Genomic DNA, 25,692 nt, shown 5'->3' on the forward strand with positions numbered 1-25,692 from the left:
TTGATTGTGCTTTCTGGAAAACAATACATTTTTACATTTAGGCACTCCTGCAATCCTCACACCTTTTCTGTTACAAACCGACTCCGGCCCCCCACCTCAGAAGGGAAAAGTTATGTGGCCCTCACAGGGAAAAGTTTGGGGACCCCTGATCTAGCGGGTTCCAGCATGTGGACAGATGAATTACCCGCAGTCTCAGTTGGTAGTGAGCCGGTGTCACAAAAGTTGAGTCGACAAGAGGAGAGTGAGCGTGAATTTTCGAACGTTTTCACAACTTGTGCTGTGACTCGAGCTATGTTGCGCTCTCAGATGGACAGTGAGAAGAAAACACAAGATGAAAATAAAGACCACAATTTCTTTTTGCCTCTTGCTGACTTCCCATTTCCTGTCACTCGTACTGACTTGATAACTGAACAACGTGCAGATTCCTCATTAAAAGAACTATTTCAGCAGGTTCGTCCGGAGGATGCGGTTTCAGATCACGAAGGTGCGTATTTTCTTCGAGACTCGGTGCTAATGAGAAAATGGGTGCCACATTTTGGTTCTGTTGAACATGCTGTTTTTCAAGTGGTAGTTCCCTCTAAATACCGTGAGGCTCTGTTGAAAGTAGCACATGATGAGTCTGGGCACGCTAAAAACATATGACCGAGTCCTTACATTTTTTTTGGCCTCGTTTGAAGAGGGATATTTCCTCCTATGTTAGAACATGTCATGTCTGTCAGCTAACTGCAAAGCCTAACCAACCTTTGAAACCCACTCCTTTATTACCTATCGCTGTTGCAACAGAACCGTTTGAGCACCTAATTGTTGATTGTGTAGGTCCTTTGCCAAGGTCGCGATTTGGGGCTTGCTATTTGTTGACGGTTATGTGCCAAAGTACTCAATATCCGGCTGCTTACCCGTTACGCACAATAACAGCAAAATATGTGGTGCGTGCTCTTTCTCAGTTCATCTCTGTATTAAGTATTCCTCAGACTATTCAGTCGGACCAAGGCACAAATTTCTCTTCACGTCTTTTTGGTCAGGTGCTAAAACTGCTTCGTGTTAAACACAACAGATCTACGGCTTACCATGCAGACAGTCAAGGAGCGTTGGAGCGTTTCCATCAGACTTTAAAGTCATTACTTCGCGCTTATTGTACAGAACTGGGAAGGACTGGGAGGATGGCTTGCCATGGTTGATGTTGGCTGCTCGGGAGGTTACTCAGGAGAGCATAGGCTTTAGCCCAAATGAGTTGGTGTTTGGACACACCGCTAAGGGTCCCTTGGCAGCTCTGGCAGCGGAGTGGAAAGAACCAGAACCGCCCCAAAATCTGATTGACTACGTGAATGGTTTTAGGCATAGACTGTATGCAGCGCGGAATTTGGCTAAAGAAAAATGATCTGCTAGCCATCATAAAATGAAATCTTTATTTGATCGTCGAGCAGTGGAATGCTCATTTTTGCCCGCGGATCAGGTTTTAGCATTGTGCCCAATTACTACATTTCCTTTTCAAGCAAAGTTTTCTGGCCCGTATACAGTGTTAAAGCGACTCTCTGATCAGAACTACCTCATTGAAACGCCTGAGCGCAGAAAAAATACTCAATTGTGCCATGTCAATTTGCTAAAGCCATACTATGCGCGAGATTATGAGGAAAAATCATCTGAGCACATACGCCCAGTTTGTGCGGTTAATGAGGTTTGTCTGGACACCTGTTCTAACGAGGAGACTGGTACCTTGGACAGCGCCATGACGCATGGGCGTCTTTCCAACTCTGAGTCGCTGCAGAAATTGGATGTATTATTATTATCACATCTTTCTGAACACCATTCAAAACAATTGACTGAGCTGATTTATAGCTTCCCGTGCTTGTTTTCTGATACTCCTGGGCGTACCACTATGTTGGAACATGATATTGATGTGGGTCAAGCGAGTCCGATAAAACAGCATTTCTATCGTGTAAACATGGAGAAACGCAAATGTATTGATGCAGAAGTGAAATATATGTTGGATAATGGGATAGCTGAGCCATCTTCGTCTAGTTGGGCATCTCCCTGCATTTTGGTTCCTAAGCCGGATAATACATTCCGCTTTTGTTCTGACTATAGAAAGTTGAATGCTGTCACAAAGCCTGAATCATTTCCACTTCCCAGAATGGATGATTGTGTGGATCAAGTTGGTTCGGCTAAATTCGTTAGCAGGTTTGACTTACTTAAAGGTTACTGGCAAGTTCCTTTGACAGAACGTGCGCGGGAGTTAGCTGCGTTTGTTACTCCTTCTGGGTTGTATTCATACACAGTTATGCCATTTGGACTTCGGAATGCTCCCGCTACTTTTCAACGATTAATGAATTATGTGGTGGGAGATATGCCGGGTTGCGCGGTGTATTTGGATGATGTAGTGATTTATTCTGATACTTGGGAACAGAGGCGCAAAAAGTGGGTAGCGTATGCAACGCATAGGGGCGCAGCACCAGAGGGGGCGCCAAAACCCCGTCTGGAGGGGGCGACGCGCCGATTCTGTTTTCCCATACACTTCAGCGCGCCTCACGCTCCTTCACCTCTCGCACATAACGAGGTACATGTAGCTATTCTTACACTTCACGTAGCGTCGCCTGGGGTGGGGGGGGGGGGGGAGGGAAGGAGGTTGAACGTCCGTCCTTCACCCTGAATTTCCTTCCCTCGGGGGCGGGGGGGCGCCGATTTATGTTTTCGCATCCACCTGAATAATGTGCAGTTGCGCCACTGCTTGGGAACAACGCATAGAGCACATTCACGACTTGTTTACTCGGCTCGAATATCTAATTACCAACTTGAAACTAACTTCACTGCGGTTTACAGTTAATCTTGCTAAGTGTGAATTTGCGAAAGCAACCTGACATATCTAGGCCATGTAGTTGGGCAGGGTCAAGTGCGCCCAGTCGCAGCCAAGGTACAAGCAGTACAGAACTTTCCTGTTCCTGTTACAAAAAAGGATCTCATGCGTTTTCTTGGTCTAGTTGGTTATTATCGTTGTTTTTGTAAAAACTTTTCTTCTGTAGTAGCCCCATTAACCAGCTTGCTGGCTAAGGATGCTAAGTTTGACTGGTCTCCTTCTTGTTAGCATGCGTTTTTTTTTATATATATATATATTTATTGAGTTTTCAAAATACAACATACATAAATCATACACAAGAGTATGAAGCATATACATATTTAACAAATTACTGTATAAGAAAAATATACTCTTACCAATACAGCAGTACCAATAAAAACATACAATAACTAAAAATAAAATAAGAACAAGTCAAGGCAATTATCTAAATAACTGGATACAGTGCACTGGTTACCATTTTCATTTTAGGATGGTACAACCTGTCTATAAAGGCACAGGTGGCATACTAAGAGACTGAACGAGCGTGGAGGTCACTCTTAGACTGAGAAAGATGGTCCAAAAGCGGCTGCCAGATACTACAGAACTTATTTGTGGAGCCCAAAACATCATACCGCAGTTTCTCCAAATGAAGAATCTCAGTGAAATCACTTAACCACATTTTAAACTGAGGAATCTTGTCAGTTTTCCACAATCTTAATGTTACTTTCTTAGCCGTTACCATTCCATACATCACAGTCGTTTGCACAGAAATGCTGCGGCTCCTAAGTGAAGGAGAATATCCAAACAATGCAATCTGGGCATCTGGAACCAACTTGCATCCATACACTTCGGAAAACAAGTTAAAAATGTCACACCAATATTGGAAGAGTTTGGGGCATGACCAGAACAGATGCGCCAGGGAGCCATCAGCGGACTTACATTTATCACATTTTGAAGATATTGAGGGGAATATTCTGTGCAATTTCATTTTAGAATAGTGGAGTCTATGAAACACCTTGAACTGAATTAACTGATGTCTTACATTGATAGAACATGACCGGATCCTCCCAAGACCCTCTTCCCAGACCTCACTCCCAATCTGCAAACCCAGCTCCTCCTCCCACGCAACCCTCAAGGAGTTTGTGGTGAAATTGATTTGCCCCCCCATCTCTTTTGGTTTATGTAAATGAGTTTTTGATATTCTATGAGCTTTAAAGCCCCGGACAAAAGGCAAAATTATTGAGTCCAATGATTTAAAAAAGGTCTTTGTTAAAAAATAGGCAGACCCTGAAAAAGATATAAAAATTTAGGCAAGGACACCATCTTAATAGCGTTAATGCGGCCCATCATTGAGAGTGGGAGTGTTCTCCATTTATCAACATCTTTCCTAAGATTATCCACTTTTTCTAAAAAGTTCAATTTGAAAATTTGTTTGGGGTCTTTAGGCAGAATAACTCCAAGATATTTCAGTTTGTCAGTTATCTTAAATAAAAGGTTATCTAAGAATTCAGAAGTAAGTCTTGCACCTAATGACATAAATTCGCTCTTCTGCCAGTTAATAGTATAACCTGAAATCTCGCCAAATGACTGAATAAGGTCTAGGATAATTGGGACTGACTGCTCAGGATGCGATACAAAAACAACATCATCATCAGCATACAATGAAATGTTATGGTCAATGTTTCCCAATTGAATTGGTTTGATTAGGGAGTGTTTTCTAATACTAATGGCAAGGGGCTCCATAGCAACCACAAAAAGCAGAGGACTAAGGGGGCAACCCTGACGGGTTCCCCGATGCAGTAGAAAGGGCTCTGACTTGTCCTGGTTTGTGAGAACAGAGGCAGAAGGTTGAACATACATTGTTTTAATCCACGACACAAATTTACTACCAAACCCAAATTCCTCAAGTACAGTCAAAATGTAAGGCCACTCCAGTTGGTCAAATGCCTTTTCAGCATCCAGGCAAAGAACAGCTCCCTTAAACTTACTGTCAAATTTATGATACATAATGTTCATTAACCGTCTGATATTAAAAAATGAAAACCTTTTAGGGACAAAGCCCGTTTGGTCCGGATGAACAATAGAAGAGATATGTTTATTTAGCCTATTTGCCAGTACTTTAGCGAATATTTTAATGTCAGAATTCAATAATGAAATAGGATGATATGATGAGAGCTCTGTCTCCTCCCTGCCTTCTTTATGTAGTAATGTGATATTAGCTTCATACATAGTGGGGGGAAATTTTCCTGAGTCAAGAGAGTGAACGAACATCCTCTGGAGGAGAGGAGCAATCTTCTGGGCATATCTTTTATAAAGCTCAGTTCTGAAACCATCTGGTCCTGATATTTTTAGAATTCAGTAACTTTAATATAAGAGCATGGATCTAGTATTGTGTTTTTGGACTGCTGGGGCAGGTCAAGAATACTGTATTTCCAAGAAGTCTGAGAAGGCTCAAATATCCGAGCTTTTCTTCTGCCTTCGATGCAGCACTACAATTACAATTCTTAGATATCCCAGCTTTTCATCAGCCTTGAACGCATCATCTCCCGTGCGGCAAGAAAAGTGTGTCCGCAGCTGGGGGATTCGTGCACGCGCATTTGACGATTTGTATGCGTAGTGTGTAACTGTACTTGTTCGGTTTGAAATGTGTACATTGGAGAAACTGCTTAGATATATGTGAATATTGGTGCACATTCATGCATTGTATTACACATCATGTTGTACAATTACAAATATTTTACACCTGTGGATTTTTTTATTATTATTTTTAATTTTTTGCTGTCATAAATCTTCCCTGACAAGATGAGGAAAATGTGTGACTTTGGCTCCTCGTGGTTCCTGTCTTCCCATTGGTTGCAGAAACTCTTTTACATTTGGCTGCAGAAACCTGTTGGAACATTCACCAGGGTAATAAGAGAAAGCTTCAAGAACCTTCCGGGACTTTAGACCTGTGCCCGTCATCCCGAAGCCCATATGATGTAAAGGATCGCTGATGCGGCTTGCTAATTGAGTAAGCTGGTCTCGGAGTTTGATCAGTTCTGCACAATAAGGACGGTCTTTGTGCTCTAAATGCACCACTACATTTTCCCTCTGTGCTGAAGAGGACTTCATGCTCTTCTGATTTCATCTCCTAATCAGCAGATTGGATTATCTCAACATTTTTCCCGTTTTACACCAGATCAACAACTGAAGACTTGAACTTGATATCAAGAGACACCCCTGCTCTTTAATTAATTGCATCGTCTCCTTCAAGCCCCATCCTTATCTCCCCCCTCCCATTCTTGTCAAGTCCATTCTTGCTTTGCATGAAAGGTCTTCGTTACCAGGAATGGTCCCGCAAATGATGCGCCAGGCACCCAGACAGAACTACCAGTGCACTGGACTCCCGCTGGAAGGTGAGCTTCACTGCGTTGGTAGAGGGCCCAGAGAGAGGCGGGCTGGAGTTCAGCTATTTTATTTATAGATAAATAAATGAAATGAAATAAAAGAAAGGTTAATATGCTTGAGTTATTTGAAACACCGCCTGTTTTATTGCTATTATAATCATAAATTATTATTATTATTATTATTATTATTATTATTATTATTATTATTATTATTATTATTGTTAAGTTTTCGGGTGATATTTTTGGAACTGGTCATAAAAACTGTATTCAATTTATTTCGAGGGTAAAATTCTGTTTTTTGTGTGTGTGTGTTTTTTTTTTTTTTTTTTTTTTTTTGTTGTTGTTGTTTGCCAAACGATCTATGATAACTGAATATTCAGTGGCCACTTTAATCACATTGAATTTATGTGCGAAAAACCGGAAGGTCGGCAACTTCGATATCTGATACGAGTAGCCCAATGAAGACGAAAAGAGATCTTCTACATCTTTTAATTCAGTTTCAACAAAGCATTAAAGAAAGAAAAAAGATCTATACAATTATAACACATTAGCATAATTAATATATTCTTTAAAAAAAAAAAAACTTGTGTGCCAGCAGTGTCCACTGCTCTCGGGCAGGGACGGGTCAACCAGCTGGGAGGTGTTTTCATTAACGGCCGGCCTCTACCAAACCACATCCGGCACAAGATAGTGGAGATGGCCCACCAAGGGGTCCGGCCCTGTGTCATCTCCCGGCAGCTGCGCGTCTCTCACGGCTGCGTCTCTAAGATTCTCTGCCGGTTTCAGGAGACGGGTTCAATCCGACCTGGAGCCATCGGTGGCAGCAAGTCCAGGGTGAGACAACTTGATAAACGTGTGGGTGTGTGTGTGTGTGTGTGTGTGTGTGTGTGCGTGAGCGCGCGTGTGTTTGTGAACAACATGCATAAGTGTTTCTCTCAATTTGCGTGAGGTCCTGCAGCAGTTATCTACGTCTGAAGTGGAGACGCGGATAGAGGAGTACAAGCACGACAACCCCGGGATGTTCAGCTGGGAAATACGGGACAAGCTGCTGAAAGACGGAGTGTGTGACAGAGGCACAGTCCCTTCAGGTTATTATTATTATTATTATTATTATTATTATTGATAATATGACCGTAGTGATCTTTTTTTCTAATCACGCCTGGACCAATTGCAGTGAGTTCCATCAGCCGCGTGCTTCGAAATCCATTTGGGAAAAAGGATGAGGACGAATGTGACAGAAGGGACGAAGACGCAGAAAAAAGAAACAAACACAGCATAGACGGCATTCTGGGCGGCAAAGGTAGGAGCGACTGCTTTCAGACCGTCGGCTGCTCTGTTCTAAAGTGATAAACTGTCGACAAATTGGGTTCGGGCAGCTTTGTCGCACTGGGTTCGGTGTTTTCCCAGCAGGCGCTTAATTATTTATATTGTGGAATCGCTAAAGTGGATCTGGGTCCCCTGGTGATGGTTAAATGTTCTGCCGACAGCAAAGCAGATGGGTGACTGCTGGCTGCAGTCAGATTGAATTAGATCACTGACACATGGCGGGGGGCCTCAGCGGCCTGTTAGGAGCAGAGCAGGAGCTTTTCTAATGTCTGAGGAAGAAGAAGAAGAAGTAGGGCATGATGATCCAACCTAGCAGACCTGCAATTGGAATGGTAGGCTTGCAATTAGCTAAATTCAAAATGTTAATAGACTGATATTAAAACACACTTTCCTCTTATTGCGTGAAAAATATTCTTTATTACTTCTGAGCCTGGCTCCACCTTTGCACACACTGGAGAATATTTTCCTGTTTGGTTCCTGTCTTCCTGTCATCTGGGTCTTAAGTTTTAATAATTTGACGACTGAGCCTATTACAACTGGTAATGAAACTAGAGTGTAATGAATAGGCAATTGTACAGGAGAAGGTGTAATAGCTCCAATACATTTATCCCCTATCAGCTCTCACTCTCTCATTCCCATGCACATGTTCTACGTTCAAAGGCTTTAAAGCAGATTAAACTGAGCCCTTTATTTCTTTTCACTGTCATCCGTCTCGGGCGCACAGCACGTTTTGAATTCAGATTTTATTGTGTAAATCTGATGTGATGTTTCTGTAGAAAATGTTAAGAGTTAGTTTAAGGTGAAATTAAAAAGGTGAAATTAAAGAGTTCTGACTGTTTCCCCTAGTTACAAACAAACCAATCAAATATTTTTTAAGCACCAGAATAAAATCTGCTATGTGAAGGATATAAATTAGTTATATATGGCATCACTTTGATATCAAAAATAACTTGGAGAACAAAAAAAAAAGATCCAAATGATTGGAGATGCTTCACTGAATCCTTCATATCAGTTAATGTTTTATCTCAGTTTGAGGAAAAAATCTCAAAAATGTGTTTGAATTTTATTACACATTCTCAGAAATAAGATACAACCCAGTACATGAATAAAAATAAATATACATATATGTATATACGAGTGTGTGTGTTTACATGTAATTACACTGATAAAACTAAATGGTGTAGATTGATCTGAAATTCCTTGGCAACATGTTGAAGCCTAACCTCTGGAAAGCAGCCTTTTATTTGATGTTGATAAATATTTTTGGGACATAATTCATAAAGATGGAAATTGTCTTTTGAAGTTGAGATGCAGTTAGAATATTCTTTGCATACATGAGTGACAACACATGCCTTGGTTCTCAAGTTCAGCTTGGGTGAATGTAGAAATATGTACGTACATGTGGCACAAATGGCATATAGGGCAAAGAAACAAGCATCCACGTTCAATGGCTAGTTGTAGCTATTAAAAATAATTTTCCCCAGGCACAAACACTCCACACCATCTTCACATTTGAGCAGGTTGAAATAAGGGCCCAAATGTTTGGAGGCTGATAACACAATCATCCCAGCATTGGTCTGGGGCTGTGTATCAGTTTATTAAAGTGGGATTAATTTCCCCTTCCTGCCCCCGTCCCCTAGCTTGCACCAAAAATCCTCGTCTTAATGAATATACTCAAAAAAAAAGTGGTGGACAAAAAACAGTGTGAAGCATTGAGAGGTTTGTTTTTTTTTTTTTCAGCACTAATAATTTTAACTGTTTTCAAATTATATCATGTCAAAGCATGTTTGGTGTTTTTTTTCCACTGACATTAACACTACATGTGAGCCAGATTCCAGACAACGTCTGACACAAAACAGGCAAAATTATTTAAGTACTAATTTAAATTGTTCTTGATTTTACATGCACATTTTAGGAAAAGTCATAAAGTGATTACAGTTATAATAGAAGCGACACAGGACACAGGGCTACAGTTCAGCCAGAAGGCCTGAGATCAAATCTTGGCCTTGAGTATTTCTGAATGGAATTTATATGTTCTCTCTTTATGGGTTGTTAAAAACAAAAACATGACTATATAAGGTTAATTCTGTGATGGACTGACAACCTGCCTCTTGCCTCTTTTTTTTTTTTTTTTTTTTTTTTTTTTGCAAGTGAACTTTTTGCTGCTGGCCAATATAAAGCAAACCAAACAATCAAAATAAATAAATAAAAATAAAAAAATCACATATATAATTTCATAAATTAGTAAACCCCACATGAATAAGCCTGTCCAGTAGTGAATGTATGGATGAATTGAACTGAAACAGGACATAGGACATAGCTATGCCTACCCAATCTAACCCAAGGTTTTCTTACCAAACAGCTTGTCCACCCAGTGAACTATTAGAGTCCATCTGACACTGAAGTAAAAAAAAAAGGTTAATTCCTGTTTTTATTAGCACTTTAACAATTTGTTTTAGATTATCTCTGTCTACCTACTTCAAAATAAGGTAGGTTGTTGTAAGATTAGGCTGTTTAGGAGACAGGGATGCATTAGATTCTGAAACTGGGTCACTGTTGAACCTCAGCAGAGAGAAGAGCAGCAATATTCAGTTCAGCAGTTCCAGGAAATAAAGCGAATATTCCTATTTAAATTCTAAAGAAAGGAGAAAAGCAGCATTCTGATGTTTTTGTATATATGCATTATGTGTTGGATATGATATACCATATGCTCTTCTAATTTATACTTAACTTATAATTTCATTTGAAAAACAAAATTCATTTTTAAACACATAAATACATCACATTTTGTATTTTAGAAATTTACTTTTAGCATGATTGACTTAAAATGAACATTTTTACAGATTTTATAAAAACTGGGTGAATAAAACACCAGTATTAACTTTTATTTTCAGTCCTTTAATTTTATAATTTATTTAAAGCAAAGCTCACCCTCAAGTCGACTTTTTTGCTGATAAACTGTCTAAATGGGTTATTTACGACTCTATCTTTTTGTTTTTCTACAAATTTTGACATTTTTGTGGAATTCTCTTAGTTCTGCATTAATTAGCCTAAAACCGACTCTCTGCTGGTCGACCAGTTCTTGTGCAGTTGAATTTCTCCATCGGCTGCAGCGGCACGGCTCGGTACCACTTTGCTCCCTCCCTCCCTCTCCACCACATCGCAGCCCTTATTCAGTCTACAAATACAGCATGCTTACCAGTGTCATTCCTTGTAACCATCAAATGATGTTCGGAAGGCATATTGCTTAATGATAATCTCAATAAAATGATTGTGGAGCTTATTACCAAAATCGATAATTAAAACGAACCGCTCTGCATTTTCAACCATTAACATGAACATGAAAGTTGGAATATCTTTTTTTCACATATGGTTCTGCAAACACACAAGCAGCTGCTGCAAGGGAAAAAAAGAGATAAGAAAAAAATGTAGCCGGTCATTCCTTTGTGTCTGCACTGAAAGAGCTGATGAACCACTCTGAATTGTTTACTGAAACAGTACATGCTGCACACTCCATGAAAGAAGGCTGACAGTTTGCGAAGGGGCCCTATTGTTCCTTTAAGACAGAAGCATGAATGGCTCTGCACAGACTCCCGCAACCTGACATGATTCGACTAGACAACAGCAAAACGGGGAGAGAAATGCTTCTCTTCTCAGATGCGTCGGCTGGCCAGCATTTGTAATCTCCTTCCTTTAAATATCTACACCAGGGCATTGAGAAAACTGTTGAGTTTTGTCGCTTCTATTCAGATACGAGCAACAAAGAATCCACGGCCCGTTGTTGGAGCACGCAGGTTTATGTACCAGTAACAGCAAAAGATCCCAAAAAACATTTGACCACGTCTTTTCAGAAGTGTTGCATTTAGTTTGGAAACACGAGACGGTTTAAGTTAATTAATAAAAGAAGTATTGGTTTAAATGCAAGTAAAAGTTACTACAGACTGTGTGTATTTTTAGAAGTGAGGCTTGTTTTAACTACCAGAGGGACTATCGATAAAAATGAGCTTATTTTATCTAATTTAGGCACATTTGTATGGCAGGATGCTGAACAATCTCCACTGTCTCTTGAGCAGGGGCGCATCTACTGGGGTGGCCACCCCAAATGAGAGCTTTGCCACCCCTTTTGCCACCCCAGCTGGCGACTATGAATTCAATAGTTATGGGAAATCGGACATTAAGCGCGTGAATTTCTTTTTATCCGATAACATTGAATGCAACACAATGTAACCTGACACCTACTGCTGTATAAATATACACTGCTCAAAAAAATAAAGGGAACACTCAAATAACACATCCTAGATCTGAATGAATTAAATATTCTCATTGAATACTTTGTTCTGTACAAAGTTGAATGTGCTGACAACAAAATCACACAAAAATCATCAATGGAAATCAAATTTATTAACCAATGGAGGCCTGGATTTGGAGCCACACACAAAATTAAAGTGAAATGTTCCCTTTATTTTTTGAGCAGTGTATATATATATATATATATATATATATATATATGACACCCCTGAAAAAATCCCTGCCCCCCTCTTACCACCCCATAATATTTTATATATTTTTTTAAATTTATTTATTTAAAGTTGCTATTTTAAATAAATGTTTATGTAAAATTTTTATTTTTAAATAAAAATAATGTTAACTTCTGCAGTGGGCAGGCGACCTGTCCAGGATGCACCCCGCCTCTTACCACTGACCCTCCTGACCCCACTGGAGACAAGAGTGTATGATTATGGATGGACGGATAATGTTAACTTAAATAACTTTGGATATTTTCTGGACAAAATTGTCTCTGGATTCATAAAGTAACACTCCTGAGATTTGGTCAGCTGTCCTGGAACAAATCATAGTTCAGGTTATAGCATTATTTAGGGTTTCAGGTATTAAGTTGAAGTTCACATTTTAAACAAAATAAGGGAGATGGGCTGTAAACCTAAATATAAATCTCACAGATTTAAACAGGAATATTAAATAAGTCCAATTGTCTTTTCGCTGGTTTCAGGAAGCCAAATGGAAGATGTGTCAGATGTGGAATCGGAACCTGATCTCCCGCTTAGAAGGAAGAAGCGCAGAAGTCGGACCACCTTCACCGCAGAGCAGCTTGAGGAGTTAGAAAAGGCTTTTGAAAGAACACACTATCCTGACATTTATACCAGAGAGGAACTGGCCCAGCGGACCCGACTGACTGAGGCCAGGGTTCAGGTAAAACACAGACATATCCAGGGCTTCAGATGGGGCCGTGCTGTGTGGGATGAGTCAAGACGGGCAGAACCACATAAAAGCAAATGAAGCTTGTTCCCTTATATTCACCTGAAAACGGATTCATTTCACACATGCAAATTCTCATTCAGCTCCATTGAAATAGAAAATATATAATCAGAGCTGCTTTCGATCAAACAATGGTACATTTTTGAGAGTGTGGAACCACCAAATAACCCTGAGGTGATAAAGTTGTGCTGGCGGATAAGTTGATTGTCTCTAAAAACCATGAAAATTGTGAGAGATCTATTTCTGATCAGTAATCCGTCTCACACACAGTAAAACAATGGTTATATGTATTTTATATGGTTTAAAGTTTAAAGTGTAAGTTGTTTTAGATTATTAAACACGTAAAGTCTTAGTTTTAGATTAAAAGTCATGTAAAAAAAATATATTTAAAATGTGTGCATGAACAGCCTTTCAAAGGTATATTAGAGCTAAATATCTTAAGTGAAAACACTCAAGCTGGTGTGGGATTGGAACCGTCATAACCCAAAGCATAGTTCACCAGATATTCAACACACATTCATTCTTTCAAATGTTCTTGTTTTGAAGGTGTGGTTTAGCAACCGCAGAGCCAGGTGGCGCAAGCAAGCAGGAGCCAGTCAACTAGCACCATTCAACAATCTCTTGCCCAGTGGATTTTCTTCAACAGGAGTGTCAACATTTTCAACATATCAGCTCTCAGAATCAGGCTATTCTTCTCTGTCCCATGGTAAAGCACATATCAAATGTCATCACTCGTTCTTTCTGTAGAGGCCGGTTCCTTTCTACACTGTGATATTCTTTTTTTCTGTTTGCCTTAGGATATGTGGGGACATTTAGGGTTTTTCATCGTTTTGCTCTGATTTCAATCTGTCAATATTCTGAATAATTTAAAGGGGTCAGCAAATTGAAAGAATGAACTCGGTTCCCAGACTTTTGGTTTGTCTGGGAAGTCCTGGTGCTGGAAGAAATCTGTGCAAAACTGGAAAGTCGTTTACAATCTTTGTTGTGTTATTAAACCAACATTAAATATTAAAACATATTAGGTTGTCTTAATCTAACACTCACAGTGAAACTTTTGGGACCATATGGATGGATTATTGACAGGTTCAGCCAAAAATAAACAAAGTAAATTCAATTTTAACTGAGCATCTATAAGTAGAACTGATTTTCATGAAGTTGTTGTTCAACAAAGATATGTAGTTTGTCTCATTGAGCAGAGTTTCCATTTGCAAGGCTCATCTTCAGCTGATTTTTGTTGACTCTTCATTTCCACATACTTTTCTCTGCTTTGGCAACTGAATATATTTTGTTTGTGTGACATAGCGAATTCATTTAAGTTTTAAAACAATGCAGTCAAAATCTCTGCCTTATTCTAATTGGCTAAAGAGTTTTCTGTCTAAGGGAGCCCAGGAGATTGCATTGAGTCACTGACCAGCAGCATTCACTGCTCCTGGATGAGCATGTAGCAATAGTGCAGAGACTGTGGACAGTCAATTACATTGACTTTGCTGTAACCTTTCAACTCCCTTTTAACAGGAAGAATCTTAAAGCTGAACCTGGCATGAGAATGACATGGGGTGTGAGAAGATACAGTATTCACAAAGAAAACAAAGAACCACCAATCCTGGAGGACCTTCTATGTTTAAAAATGTAGAGATAATATCAGCATTAAAAAGCGCCATACCTGTCAAGTTTTGGACTTGAGGATACGGGAAATATTTATCCGTCTGCTGTCGGAGCAGGGGGTGGTGGGAGGGGTAGAGACTCCAGTGGTGGAAGACCAACATCAGAGGGGCAGAGCTGGGTGGGTGAAGAAGAGAGGGACACAGCTAACAGCTCTCAGTTTTAAAGCTCAGGCAGCCAATAGCCATGTCCAGGAGAGAGTGGGTATTGGATTTGGAGTTTAAATCAAGCACAGTTCAGCTCGCTGCTACCAGCTTCACACTCCATATTTAAAGAGTAACTCTTTCAAAGGATAACCCAGCAATATATCTAGTGTTTCTATATTTACATAGTGGAAGTAGAAAGCCAGATAAAACGCTCAAATCTTTCCTTATTTAAAACTGGGAAATAGCTACATAGATGTTTTTGCCTTACGAATAACTTGAGTTGCTTATACACACATTGTTGCATGATTGTTTTCAGAGAATGATGATGCAGTTCATCGTCCACAACCTCTGCCTCCATCCACGGTGCACCAAATGGGTCTGTCCAGTGTGGACAGCGGTCCTGCCTATGTTCTTTCCTCCAACTGCAACGGGTTCTCCAGTTATTCTGATTCCTTTGTGAGCTCTGCAGCTCAGAGCAATCCCGTTAACAGTGGACTTTCACAACAGGTAAGACCTTTTGGGTTATTACTGATTAGCTCGGTCTCATTAAGTATGTGTACATATGTTTTTAACAACTTACAGGAAATTACATTTTATTCAGAGGAATTGCCTCAATCTGGTGAGGGGCGTTGGTTGCTACATGTCTCTATGTTGCTACCCCCAGAGTACAGAGGAGGTGTGATTTAATAATACTAGCACCCGTCTCATCTGTGGAGAATGCCTCCTGAAATACTGGTGGTGGAGTGTAAACTTTATTTCAAGTCAGTTTGAGGTACAGTTGTGATCTATTAAGGAAAACTGCGTGCTGGTGTGTACGCATGGTTTTACAAATCTACATTTTCTACATTTTCCTTCCTTTTTAAATGAGACCACTGGTCTGTTGTGGTTTCGATATGCTTAGTTTATTCCTTATCACTATTAGATTTATGTTTTGACTGTGTTCTCCTCTCATGACATCACTAACAAGAGTGATGTCAGGCTGAGCCTGTCCCCACTTAGCCTGCGGCCTGGCATGCATTGTGCAGATGAAAACAATGGCAGCCTCTGTAGGTGAAAAATATAATAAAGAACAGCAACATTTAGGTCAATAGGTTAATAGGAAAGGGGCTGTCTTATCTTGTTCTGTGTATTTGTGTTTGGTAAAAGCTACCAGGCCATATGCTACACTATGTCGCCAAAAGTATTTGCTCACCCATTCAAATGATCACAATCAGATGTTTCAATCACTTCTATGGCCACAGGTGCATAAAATTAAGCATCTAGGCATGCAAAATGTTGTGTATCAATACTTCAAATGTGAGTCAATACTTGAGCATATGAGTGAATACTTTTAGCAATACAGTGTATTTTTTATAACACCGTTAACTTGAATGCTAATAACTTCATGTTTGCGTTCTTTACATGATACTTGGTGCCATTTGTCAGCATTAACCCTGTCTCTTTCATGGACACCACTAGTGACTAAACTTTTGTAGCAACTAACTATATGGGCTCTTTGGTCTCTTGTCATATGAGCTTTAAAACTGGATCAGAGCTGTGATTTTCTCCTAGATGAAGTCACAAAAGGAGCTGCTATTGCTATTAACATTTTTTCCTTTGACATAGAATGCGCTACTGAATCAGTGCTTCTGGTTTTTATTCCTGCATATCTTCTCTGTCTTCTCGAAACCCAGCTGATGGAGGCAGACAAGTGATCCCAATGAACCCATTGAAGGTTTCTTTCTGTTAAAGGGACGTTTTCCTTTCTGCTGTCATAAAATGCAAGGGCTAATTGCAAAGTCAATGATTTAATGTAATCCATGCTACATGCTTGTCTAAATGCTGCAAGTTATTGACTTGATACAATCAGCAATTTCTTTTACCAATTCCAAAAATAAAATGAACCTGAAGACACCACTTAACTTGCGAATTTTGCTGTGAGTGGTAATATTGTTTGGTAATAATACAGTAGGTAATTCCTCCACCTTGATATAAAAAGCTTAATGACGATCTTGAAGCACCTCTTTTTTCTCTTTGCAGGTTATGAGCATCATGAGTAATTCATGTCGTGTTTCCTCAAAGCCACACCATGACTTCTCACCGTCACCTCGCCCAAGGTATTTGGACTCTTCTTTATCCAATATCATGGCAGCCAGCGGCAGTCAACAGTCAGCTGAGGTCTCTGTTAAGATGGCGGAGAGCTTTCATTCATCCGAATCTTACTCCCCAACCACATACGGCACCACCAGCTACAGCATGGACCCAGTTGTGACAGCCGTCAGCTACCAGTACAGTCAGTATGGTCAGAGTGAGTGTTATTTTATTACATCTGTTAAAGCTTTTAAAGCTGCAGTATGAAACTTTTATTTTAAAAATGTGTTTTTTATGTGTTTGTTTAAGCTGTTGCTGTACAGTATAATATGAGAACAATGATCTGTGGAAAGATTCAAGTTCTCTGTCTTGTTCTATGGTCCTGCTGTCATCTGTAGAAATGTGCTGCTGCCAAACACTTTGTGTATGTGCTGCTCAGATCCTCCCTCTTCCTCTCTGCTATTTTACAGCTGGTTCACCTCATTGGAGTCAGCCATGAATGCTCAGGCTAGTTAGCATGGTCACTAAGGAGGGCAGATAAACGTTTTTTCTGGAAAGTTGTTCCTCTACCATCACCCTATTGGTCAGTGTATACAAGATCAAATGGCAGTGGTAAAACCTTCCTTCTGGCTCCGATTAGTAATTTTTGACTGGGAGAAGTGCATTTTTGTAGACTGCAATAGCAGCTCAGGGAGGAGGTGAAGAAACTCGAACAATTCACAGATTAACTGTCTCATATTATACTGTCATAACATGACAACACTTTTAACAAATATGGAAAAACATATTTTTGTTAAAGTTACATACAACCAATTTAAGGAAATTATCTGTGTTTGTTCAAGGGCTGGTAATAAATGGATTTTAAAAATGACAAACTCAATTCTCACACGTAACCTCAGTTCTTGAAAATTCAATTTGATTCAGTTTATTTATATAACTCCACTTTGTAGATGTCATTTCAAGGTACTTGATGAAAAAGCAATCCTTTCAATTCAATAATAAATACATTCCAGTTGATCCCAGTTATCAACACGTTAGTACAGTACTTCAATGAATTATTCAAAGCAGGTTTAAAAGTTCCTATCTGAGGAAACCCATGGACTGAATTGAGTTATTGACTTGCAGGATTCACGCCTCCCAGACAAACACAGCCACAGTCGCTTGCTTATGTTGCTTATGGATCGCTTACAGCAATCCCTAATATGGAGCATGTATGTAGCAACAGTGGAGAGGAAAAACTCCCAGCAGAACCAGAACTGGGCTCAGTACAAGAAACAACAAGCATGTAGGTTTATGATGTTCACAAAAGTAAAACATTAATAACAGAAGAGGAAAAACGATTAGCTGATGGCAGCATTATCTCTGTCTCAGTTCTGTATTCAGCTTGTTGATTCAGCGTGTTTATGGACTGTACAGGAAATCTGAATTTTACAGTGAAAATTAATTGCAAGCGTGCAGTGCCCTGTGGTGCACCTGTGCTGCTGACCACCTGTTTAAACAGTTGACCTTTCACTCTCACATTGTGGTGATGTTTGTCAGGTTCTCATTGATCCAGGTGATTTTTGGAGCTTCCACTTATATCTTCTGGGGTTTCTGATAAAGACGCTGACTTGTGTTAAAGGCACTGGAGAAATCAAAGAACATTGTTCTCACAGCGCTGCTGTGTTTACATGACAGTGGGTTTGGTACCAACAAGAAAACCAGCTGCAGGCAGGCAAATGGGACATCACCTGTAAACATGATGCTAAGATATTTAAACTTCTGGATCAGTAACAGCCCCCCAGCTAGTGGAGAAGTACACAATTTCTCCAGTATTGTTTCTATGGTTTGGTATAAAGTATTTTTAAAACAATTATTATATTAGCACACTACTTTTGCATGATATTCAATGTAACACTGCTTTAAACTGTACAGAAACAAGACGGGAAGGTTTGACAGAAGCAGTAAGCAGTTAAGCTCACACAGAAAACCATTTTTTCTGGTAGCTGGTATTAATTCTCAACAAATATTTACTTAGTTATTGACGTTGCTCCTCCCTGGTTCAGCTGGTGATGCCTTCTCAGACAGAACGAGTGACAGTGGTGATATTACAGGATCTGTGTATGTTTGGGCGTCTGGGAGGAGATAGGCAGCATCTGACAGTTCAGATCCTCATGTGAACAGAAAGAAAATGTCACACCTTTGCTAAGAAGTTAAAAATAAATAACATATATTCATGGGCAGGACTATCTGCCAAGATGCCATTTACCTAAAGAGCTGGTGGGGAGCAATATTTGTGTGTGTGGGAAGAGGGATTGGGACAACGAAGGTGGGGGTGGGAGGTAAGGGGGGAGGCGATTTGCGGAAGGGCTTAGTGACAGGAACCCTTTAAGAGAATGTTTTTCCTGCCAGCCAGGTTTATCCCTTAAATCCTCTGTGAGGAGGCAAATAGATAGTCCCTGCCTCTGAGATACTTACGTACATGTCAGTTATTTTACTCCTGTGGACTCTGATCTCTACTGTACTTCTTTATAGCAAAGGTCACATGTCAGAGTAAAGTGCTAAAACTGATGGCAGAAATGCTAGCTTGTATTCAGTTCACTGTTTGAATACTCATAATAGAGATCTTAGATAACAATTTTATCAAGATAACAGAGAAATAACAAAAAAAATAAATAAATATATATATATATATATATATATACACACACACACACACACACACACACACACACACACACACACTTAGGGATCCATATATTTATATGCGTAATATATTTAGCCAATAAAACAGGACAACAACTGGATGGAAATAAAATGTAGGTCACGAAAAGAACCCAAAGGAATGAAGGCTGTTAAAGTGTTGGTGGTAAGTTTGCTTAAATGGATCCATGATTAGTTGAACATGTTGGCCTAAATGTGTTGTAATTATCCTATTAACTAAAGAAATTATGTTTTTGATAAATAAAAACATGTACTTACTTTTAAAAAATTTTATATCTTTCGTTACATTTCTCACCATGGGGGTTGCCACTTTTCTGACTGCATGCTGGGTTTATGACACAGTTGGATCAAAGGAAGGAACAGGAACAGAAGAGTTTAGTAAACACAGGAAGACTAACTTCCTAAGTTGTTTTTTTATCAAGTTGCATTTGACTGGTGTAAATTTATACAGTGCAATGCTGCATCGCTGTTGGCTGTAATTTAAAAAAAAAAATAGTTATGAGTCTGCACTGCTTCCAACATGAAAAAACCAAAAGAAGAGCGCAGTGGGAAAGAACTTCCAAAACACCTACATTTGTGCTCTCAACATTTCTCTCCAGAAGACTGAGTTATTTTTACGAGCAAAATTGATGAAGGATGATCTAACTGATGGTTGCTACCCTTGCAAGCTAAGAACAAATGTTTCGCCGACAGTTTGCATCCACAAAGCGCCTAAACCTCACGACTGGCTAGCGAGCGAAAGACACTGGGAGACACTTACTTCAGAGGCAGGCAGAAGTGAAAGCTCTTAAATCATAACAATGTTATTGCCACTGGTACTGAATGTGAAACCACAGAACCGACACCAGACCGAAGACCAGACCCGGACAGAAGTACTTACCGGATCACACAATACGACCAGAGGTACGCGTCAATCATTATTTCATTTATGAAGCTGAAGCTGGCAGCAGCACAAGCACCAGCACAAGCACTCTTTCTTCTTCCTTCATTTGGTCCTCCTCATCTTCATTAGCACTTGTGATTTCTACATTGCCATCAATGCCAACTTGCTCCGGTTCAAACTGAAAAGACTTAATGTTACTCTTTGCTGTTTTGGCTCGATGGAGCATGCACAATCGGGCATGACATACGTCATTTACCCAGAATCCATTGCAGTGTAATGAACATGGCAATATCCATGACAATAGTCTATTGAAATTTATAAAAAATCAAACAGCCTAAAGTGTTCTTATTGCATAGTTTATTCATCTAAAATAAATATTTCTCAAATAAACTATTGTCATCTGTAATTATAAACAGTGCAGTATATATAGAAACAAAATTAAGTTTGTTTCAGGTATTTCACAGCTTTCATTATGATTATTGTCATAACAATCAATTTAATGTTACAACTGCATGGAGGCTGTTTGTTGCGACTTAAGTTAGTTTTCTACATAAATTTAACCTGGATTTAATTAAGCTCAGTATTAGACTTTGATATTGTGTGGTTGTTGTTCTAACTCGTTCATCGTTGTTTTTATCTTCAAAATACTTTTGCAGTCTAAGCAAATGAAGATGAAAGAGGAAGCCAGAGGGATCAGGAATTAGAAAACCTAAAGACTTTCCTGTCTCGGAAGAGGCTCTGGCTCCACCAGATCACCAACCAGCTCTGAGGACGAACCTCCACATCGTCTTCCTGATGGAAGACATGTTTGTTTTTCTTTAGCAGTTAGCTACTCAGGATTATGGCTGCATTTAAAACTGGTGTGTTCCCAACACTAAGTGCTTAATAAACATCTAGATTTGAAAATAATTGGAAGAGAATGTATTCCCCTTGTTAATCTAACATTTCTCTTTCATACATTTTATTCATTGCTAACTTTCACCCTCTGATGGACTGGTGACCTGTCCAGGGTGAACCCCGCCTCTCACCTGTTGACTGCTGGAGATGGACACCAGTCCTCCTCACCACCCTGCAAGGATGTACTGTATGTGTTAGCTAATGGATGAATGGAAAGCTTTTAAGGTAGTTTGTCCCTCTTAAGTCTCTAAATTGGTAACCTACACTTTATAGTTCATGTCAGCATCAACAGATTTTATATTGCTGACTGTTTTTCTACTTCTCCCATATACACATACAGGCAAAAAAGACACCCTGAAATGTTTTTTCACCCCAGGCATCTAGTCCCAATTATCATCAGTTATTTTGATGCCACATAAATAGCAATTCCACAACGTCCTTAAATTGTAAATTATACTTTTTTTCTTTACTCTCACAATACAAATGCTTTCTCTGTTTAGTTGCTCTACTGTTCTTTTTTGTAGGTTTCTGTAAAGTGCAGTTGAATGGGAATGTTCTTTCATTGTTCCTCACTGGAAGGAGAAATGTCAGTTTGTCTGGAATAATGCTGAAATCCTGTGACATTGAATTAAACCAATATTTTTAATTCATATTTGGTGAAATATTTTTCATATTTCCTCTAAAGTGCACCTATAAATAGGTGCACTTTAGAGGTACCTATACAGACAATATGCTAATTTTTATAAGCATATTGTCTGTAAACTTTTATTATTGACAGTTAGTACAACTCTGTGTTAGTATATTGCCAATGTACTCTTGACTATGTGACTATATTTAATATAAAAGTATATTTTTTCACCTGGAGAATATGTTGAGTAGGCCCTTCAACCTTCAGTGTAATGGTATTTAATATATTTACTGCAGTACGGTAGTGTGTAGTGAAGCATATAATGCACAAAGTAATAAAGGATAGTAGCTAAAAAGTACTTCCTTACTAATTATAGGAAACCAAAGTATAACAGAGCATACAGTCATCTCAATACTAGGATTTCAAAAGTCTAAGGTCTATGAATTCAGAATACATTCAAAATACAATTTAAATGTAACTCTTTCACAAAACGGTACACTTAATTTTTACTCATCAAGCATGTCAATAAAACAAACAGCCATATGCTTAAAGTGTACAAAGAATACTTGAAATTGTTCCAGTTTAACACACAAAATATGAAAATAATTTGTCTTTTAATTTTCTATTTTGTCACCTCTCTGTTTCCAGCTGCTGTGGATTACTTGGCAAAGAACATTAGCCTCTTCAGCCAGCACAAGATGAAGTTGACCAATCACTCAGCTGTGCTGGGAATGCTGCATGTCAGTACTGGCCAGGCCTACTAATACTGTAAACAAACAGCAGCAGACCTAGCCACCAGCAGCTCCTGTGACTCCTGCTGCAACACAAAACTCATACAGAGGTTTTCCGACAATGCGAGTGTTTTTCCTGCAGACGAAGAGCCACAACACCTCTTGAAATATCTCTTCCAGTAAATGTTTGGTACGTGGTCTGGTGAGTTTGGACTTTCCGTGGTGGTTCATGGGGCACCAACGCAGCTCTACTGTTCTACATTTGTATTAAATAGCTATGTTTGTCTTGTTTGGTCCTTTAGGGAAATGTCAGTGTTGTAGTACTCGAGATCGGTCTTGGTCTCGAGACCATTTTTGACGGTCTCGGTCTCAGACGCTGAGGACTCAGCATTTTATTTCAAGACCAGTCAAAACCGCAACTGTGAAAATATCACTAAACGTACAGCATACTGTCATTAGATAGCCATACGCTGTCAGGATAGCATACATGCAGTGAGTAGCATGCCCACGCATGCGCATTTAGAAGTCCGACCGTCAGTGGAGTTGTCAGTTCAGTAGAGGCAAGAAGTTATGACGAAAATAAGTCATTAAATTGTTCATAATATGATAATTAGATAGATATACATGCGTTGTTGTGGTTTCAAAGTGTATTTAAAGCAGAGTCTAGCTGCAGCAAACTACAACACACGCCCATGTAAAACTCATTAACCTACTTACTTAACCGCTAAGTTAGGATGCCATACAGCTATTAATAACAAAGTATATGATGATCTACGTCATGATTCTATGTTGCTGATTAAATAAAATCATATGGCAATGACAGCGTATACATGTCTGAGCTAAGCGTATGACTATCTGACAACGTATGCTGATCTAACAGCACACCGTTGTTCTCAGATTACCTACCATACACTGTCAGAATAGCATACATGCAGTGAGTACCAGGCCTGCGCATGCGCATTAAGAAGTCCGACAGTCAGAGGAGTTGTCAGTTCACCATATGCAGTAAGTTCTGACGAAAATAAGTCATTAAATTGTTTTCAATGATAACTATCAGTGGTGGAGAAAGTACTCAGTATCAATTCAAACTCTTTTTTGCTTTCATCTCTGTGACACAATCTGCAGAGGTCACCTGCCATCCCTAAAGAAAATAATGCCCTGGGAGGTTGCCCATATTGCCAATGTCAGAAATCACAACTGTCTGCACCATTAAACATAGCAATTAACGGTAAATAACGCTCAACTATGAACACTGTCCAAGGGGCAATAAGCAAGAAGTAACCAAGCAGAAGGAGCACCGTGACTGTTTTCATCCTCCCTCCCGCTGCAAAGTCTGCCACCATGACAGATGACGAAAACAAAGAGCAATGAGCATGCTCTTGTTTTATTTATTCGCCAATTTTATATATATATATATATATATATATATATATATATATATATATATATAAAATAATAGCAGTGTACGTACAGCATTACAAGAACACAGAACGTCTCTCGGTGAGGCTTCAGTCCTATCAACCTTAGTAAAGATCCGTCCAGAAGAATCGGATCGTTCCTGAATGTCATATCACTATATTGCACTTTGGTCCCATAAATGTGACACCTCAGTCAACACCTCCACACAATAATTCAGCGCATGAGTGAAAACTTTTTTTCATCCAGATGCAACATGTGTCTCTGTACAGCTAGCTTTGCTAGCATCACGTCCACGGATCTTACCTTTCTTTAAGCTTTCCTTCCAAGTGACGCTAAAAGTTGGACGAAGTACCCACCGTCTGTGAAAGCGAAGCGCTGCTGATTTTACATGTCGCCATATCTTATGATTTATGCAGCGCTATTATATTACTGATGATCAGACAGACATCTTCTCCCACTCAGAGGAAACCACTGCGCATGTCTGGAGCTCCGCATGCGAGTAAAGGGGGAGGCGATGTGTGACAAGAGACCAGACACGTAAGTCACGTTATTGCTTGGATTTTACGGCGCCACCTTAAGTCCCTGAACGTCACATTTTAACGGACAAAAAGTGCAACGGGACTTGGATGTAACGAGTAATGCAACGGTTTTGTAGAAATGTAGTGAAGTAGAAAGTACAGATACTTACTGTAAAATGTAGTGGAGTAAAAGTAGAAAGTACCCATTATTAAATCTACTTCAGTAAAGAACAGATACACGAAAATTGTACTTAAGTACAGTAACGAAGTACTTGTACTTTCTTACTTCCCACCACTGATAACTATATAGATATACATGCGTTGTCGTGGTTTCAAAGTGTATTTAAAGCAAGCTCTGGCTGCAGCTGCAGTCAGCTACAACACACGGCCGTGTAAAACTCATTAACCTACTTAACCACTAAGTCAGGATGCCATACAAGTGTTAATAAAGTGTATGATGATCTACGTCATGATTCTATGTTGCTAATTAAATAAAATGATATGGTAATGACGTGTCTGACAGATATAGCCGTGAGTTTGTTCTAAGCGTATGACGATCTGACAGCGTATGCTGACCTGACAGAGCACTCTTCTTTGTTCTTGTAATGCTCTGCATACACTGCAGTACCTATCATTATTTTATTTATGTACATTGATATTTTTTTAATTAACAAATAAAACACAAGAATGAAAGAGCACGCAGAGCATGCACATTGTTCTTTGATTGTTTTTGTTCAAAGTGGCAGCTGTAATGTGTGCCATGGTGTCAGACTACCTGGCTTCATGTAGCAGGGAGGGTGAAAACGGTCACGATGAGCGCCTTGTGCATGGTTACTTCTTGCTTGTTGCTCCTTGGTCAGTGTTTATAGTTGAGCGTTATTTGCCATCTGGGCATTGCCTCAATTGCTTTGTTAAATGGCACAGAGTGGTGGTTTCTGACATGAGTAATATAGGCAAATGCCCAGGGCGTTATCTTTTTAGGGATGGCACCAGACCACTACAGATTGTAGCACAGAAATGGAAGCAAAGGAGAAAAAAAAGTAGATATTAAAAAAGTATTTAATATCTAGATCTTTTATGGGAATACGGATCTTTCAGATCAGTTTGAGAAGCAATTTTTATCATATTTCACATTTTATCGTGTCATATAGCGCGGGGCGCTGGTCTTGGTCTTGACTCGGTCTCAACTTTCCTCGGTCTTGGTCTTGACTTGGTCTCG

At 39.5% G+C, this 25,692-nt stretch overlaps 1 protein-coding gene across 3 annotated transcripts; it reads left to right on the plus strand.

The window, feature by feature from the left end:
• Window positions 1–6,038: 6,038 nt before the first annotated feature.
• Window positions 6,039–22,569, plus strand: LOC106928339 (paired box protein Pax-7-like). 3 transcript variants are annotated; one of them, XM_088006964.1, is made up of 9 exons: window positions 6,039–6,225; window positions 6,812–7,050; window positions 7,166–7,304; window positions 7,391–7,516; window positions 12,551–12,750; window positions 13,363–13,522; window positions 14,941–15,131; window positions 16,644–16,911; window positions 22,454–22,569. In XM_088006964.1, exons 1-9 carry the CDS (start codon window positions 6,159–6,161, stop codon window positions 22,567–22,569), a joined length of 1,506 nt encoding a protein of 501 aa, XP_087863090.1. In that variant the 5' UTR covers window positions 6,039–6,158. The 3 variants fall into 3 exon arrangements, with proteins under 3 accessions (XP_087863090.1, XP_087863093.1, XP_087863092.1); XM_088006967.1 differs by having other exon boundaries at window positions 6,815–7,050; window positions 7,175–7,310; window positions 7,382–7,516; XM_088006966.1 differs by having other exon boundaries at window positions 6,815–7,050; window positions 7,175–7,304.
• The last annotated feature ends 3,123 nt before the right edge of the window (window positions 22,570–25,692 follow it).

This window comes from Poecilia mexicana, unplaced genomic scaffold, assembly GCF_051168715.1.
Source record: "Poecilia mexicana isolate PSO_F unplaced genomic scaffold, ASM5116871v1 scaffold_7, whole genome shotgun sequence".
Classification (NCBI taxonomy): Eukaryota; Metazoa; Chordata; class Actinopteri; order Cyprinodontiformes; family Poeciliidae; genus Poecilia; species Poecilia mexicana.